Source organism: Colobus angolensis, unplaced genomic scaffold, assembly GCF_000951035.1.
Source record: "Colobus angolensis palliatus isolate OR3802 unplaced genomic scaffold, Cang.pa_1.0 Scaffold54, whole genome shotgun sequence".
NCBI lineage: Eukaryota > Metazoa > Chordata > Mammalia > Primates > Cercopithecidae > Colobus > Colobus angolensis.
Genome location: NW_012118932.1, coordinates 2,557,891 through 2,561,072, shown reverse-complemented (window position 1 = coordinate 2,561,072; position 3,182 = coordinate 2,557,891). Strand labels below are relative to the sequence as shown.

Here is a 3,182-nt window from a genome sequence, read left to right as displayed (position 1 = left end):
TAATATTTTTATACTTGAACACTGCTCAGGACAAAAATCTCTCATCATTCAGAAAGATTTTTATTTATTCAATTTATTTATTTTACGTTTTATTTCAAACAGATACTCACTTCCTAAATAAAACAGAATACGTTTTGGGTGTTTGTTTGTTTGTTTTGAGACAGTCTCGCTCTGTTGCCCAGGCTGGAGCGCAGTGGCGCGATCTCGGCTCACTGCAGCCTCTGCCTCCCGGGTTCAAGCAGTTCTCCTGCCTCATTTTCCCAAGTAGCTGGGATTACAGGTGCACACTACCACACCTGGCTAATTTTTCTATTTTCAGTAGAGATGGGGTTTTACCATGTTGGCCAGGCTGGTGTCAAACTCCTGACCTTAAGTGATCGGCCGGCCTCGGCCTCCCAAAGTGCTGGAATTACAGATGTGAGTCACAGTGTTCAGTCCAAGAGTATGTTTAAATAAAAGAAAAGCAGTATTTTTACGGAGGTTTTGTAAAGTTTTAAAGACCTACTACATGCAACTACATACAATGTAGGGCCCAAACAAATTCAAACTTCAATATATTTTGGCCAAAATGCAAAATTTCCACTCAAAAAAAAAGTATACTTAGGCACTTTACATGCCTGTAGATTTTTAGATGAACAAGGTTTTTAGATTTTAGATGAACAAGATTTTGACCTTTAAGCTGATTTTAAACTGGTATTTAAAAAACCAAAAAGGGAACCCAAAATTATACAACGAAATATACCCTCCAATCCAAAACAAAAAAAAAATGTTCACTGGGATGTAAAAGTAACCATTGACTATTCAAATTACAAAAGACAATGTTGCAACTGCAACATCCTTCTCCCTGTTTCAACCAGTCCCCTTGTATTCTCCTCACTGATTTAACAGGAAAATGAATGTTTAAAGCTCCAACAGTGGTGAAAGTTTCATCAGCAAGATGCGCCTTTTGCATTAATTCTACAGCACCAAGGCAGTTATGCGCGCACACTAGACTTAAAAGCCGTAAGATTCATTTGTGAATAAAAATAGGTATTAGTTTAAAGACAGCACAATAGATCAGGAGACAAGTGCAGCTGCCTCACTATCAAAAAACAAGCCCAGGCCTCACAAGTTTTTTTATTTTGATACAAGTTTCACTATCACTCAACATACACAATACTCTCAAAAGTAAAGCTCTTCTTATACATACAACATGTGAATGAAGACTTCTGAAATATTCTTTTCAAATGCTACACAAATCCTCATAGTAACAGGATTATAAAACCATAAAAAATTAGGAATATGAATAATGAATCTTCTACTTCTTGGTAGTCTTCCCTCTATTGCAAATCTAATTTGTCCCCAAAATGTATATAAGATGTTGAATTTATTGAAATTTTGATATCTCTTCCCAATTTGCAGCTAACAATAATTGGAATATGGGAAACAACTCTTGAAAACCTCTAATATTTTAATTAACATAGAATTTATGTTACAATCGAGCTTAATAAAAGTTCACTATAATATTCCCTACAACTTGAATTAGTATCTTGCCCTCTCATTTTATATTCAATGATTCCTTTATTTCAAAAACAAAGACATCACATGGTTTGTGACCAACCCCAGTAGCTAGAAGTATTTCCAAATCACTTCTCTCAACTTTAAAAAAAAAAAAAAAATTAATGTGAAACAAAGGGAGCTCAAAGTTACATCTTCTAAGAGAAAAATGCTGTGACTATTTCACTTAAAAATAAATAGCTGAGTCATAGTAACAAAATTTCACAAAAAGCTTTCTAAGGTGCACTTTAAAAATTACTCCACTTGCCACACTGTCCTGGAAATCAACCTGCACGCCTGTCATAGGCAATCTATTTGTGTCTCTTGAGTCCTTCAATTATGCAGAACATCAAAGTTTCAAAAACGAATGGCAACAACAGCTATCAAAGGAAGTGGGTTTTGTTAAATAAGCAATAGCCCTAAACTCCAATAAAATTAACACCCCAAAATCATCAAAGGGCAAAGGCAAAAAGCGTTCTTAAATTTTCTCTAAGTAGCAGTTCCTTAGTTTTACAATTCTTTTCCTTGCTTTTCACTGAAAGGAGAATAAGAAATCCAATTAACAGTGTTAAGGATGAGAACAGTTAGTTCCCAGGCAGAAGATGCAATTTACAATCCAGGTTTGGCCCAGACATCAGCGGGCACACACACGCCTATGTTCAGAGGAAGCTTTCAAGAAATGTCACTATCTAACGGAAGTGTTAAGGCCTTATATTTGTAAGGACTATGGCCAGCCCTGTAAAATGCAACCTAGGAAAACTCCATTGTCCAAAACAACTCAAGAGTTTCCTACCATACTCAAAACAGAAAGAACCTGTGTCCTGGACGGCCTCAGGACGACGGCCACTCGCATGGGAAGAAGGGCAGCCCATGCGAGTCGTAGTGCCCCCCTGTCAGCTCTGTGACAAATCCCCTGGGAGCCTCCGACTGTGATCCGGGCCCTCCAAGGCAGAGGCTGCTGGAAGAGGAACACACAGGCAATCTTCACGGCCCTCCTACTTCCGTTCTCAAAACAGAAATGCACTTTTCTCCTAGTCCTCCGCCCTCAGCCCAGTACCCCTCGACAGCTGTGCCCCCTTCAACGAGCCTAAGTGGAAAGAAAAGCAGGTAGTCACCAACTAGGGTCCATGGACCGCGGTTGGTCACAGCGCTTCCCCCCGCGATTCCCCCATGCACCCACCGCCGGCGCCCTCCGGAGAGTCGCTCTGGCCGGGGGCACCGCGAAGCAGAAGCCGGCGTCCCAGTTCGTCCCCTACTCCCTCCTCCCCGGGGAAGCGGGGCAGAAAAGTGCAAAGAGGAACTAAGCGAACTGCAAGAGGATGCCCTGAAAGCTCCCTCAAAGAGGGGGTGGGGAGGGGGTGGAAACCAAGAAGGGGCGGAAGGAAGGGGGAAGGAAGAGCAGCCAGAGGAGGAAGGGGGCGAGAGCGAGCGCCCGTGAAGGGGATGAGACTTCGGGAGCGCGGCTGCACCCCACTTCCCCCAGCGGGAGCGGGTGCGCCGGCCTTCGGGGCGCTCCGGCCCGGCAGAGGGCGAAGAAAGAAATGAGGAGGCGACGTCCCCGTCCCCGCCACTTCCTCGCCCCTCGGGAAGGCTCGGCGGGGACTGCAGTGCCCTCGCAGGCTGGAAGCGGCGGCAACGGCCGCTCG

General features: G+C 43.5%; 1 protein-coding gene across 1 annotated transcript in view; it reads right to left on the bottom strand.

The window, feature by feature from the left end:
* Positions 1 to 2,846, bottom strand: part of ACAP2 (ArfGAP with coiled-coil, ankyrin repeat and PH domains 2) — a 183,984-nt gene extending 181,138 nt beyond the window's left edge. Inside the window, exon 1 of the mRNA XM_011961204.1 lies at positions 2,652 to 2,846. Within this exon, the coding sequence (XP_011816594.1) occupies positions 2,652 to 2,665 (14 nt within the window). The 5' untranslated portion in view covers positions 2,666 to 2,846. The remainder of the gene's footprint in view (positions 1 to 2,651) is intronic.
* Positions 2,847 to 3,182: the final 336 nt, after the last annotated feature.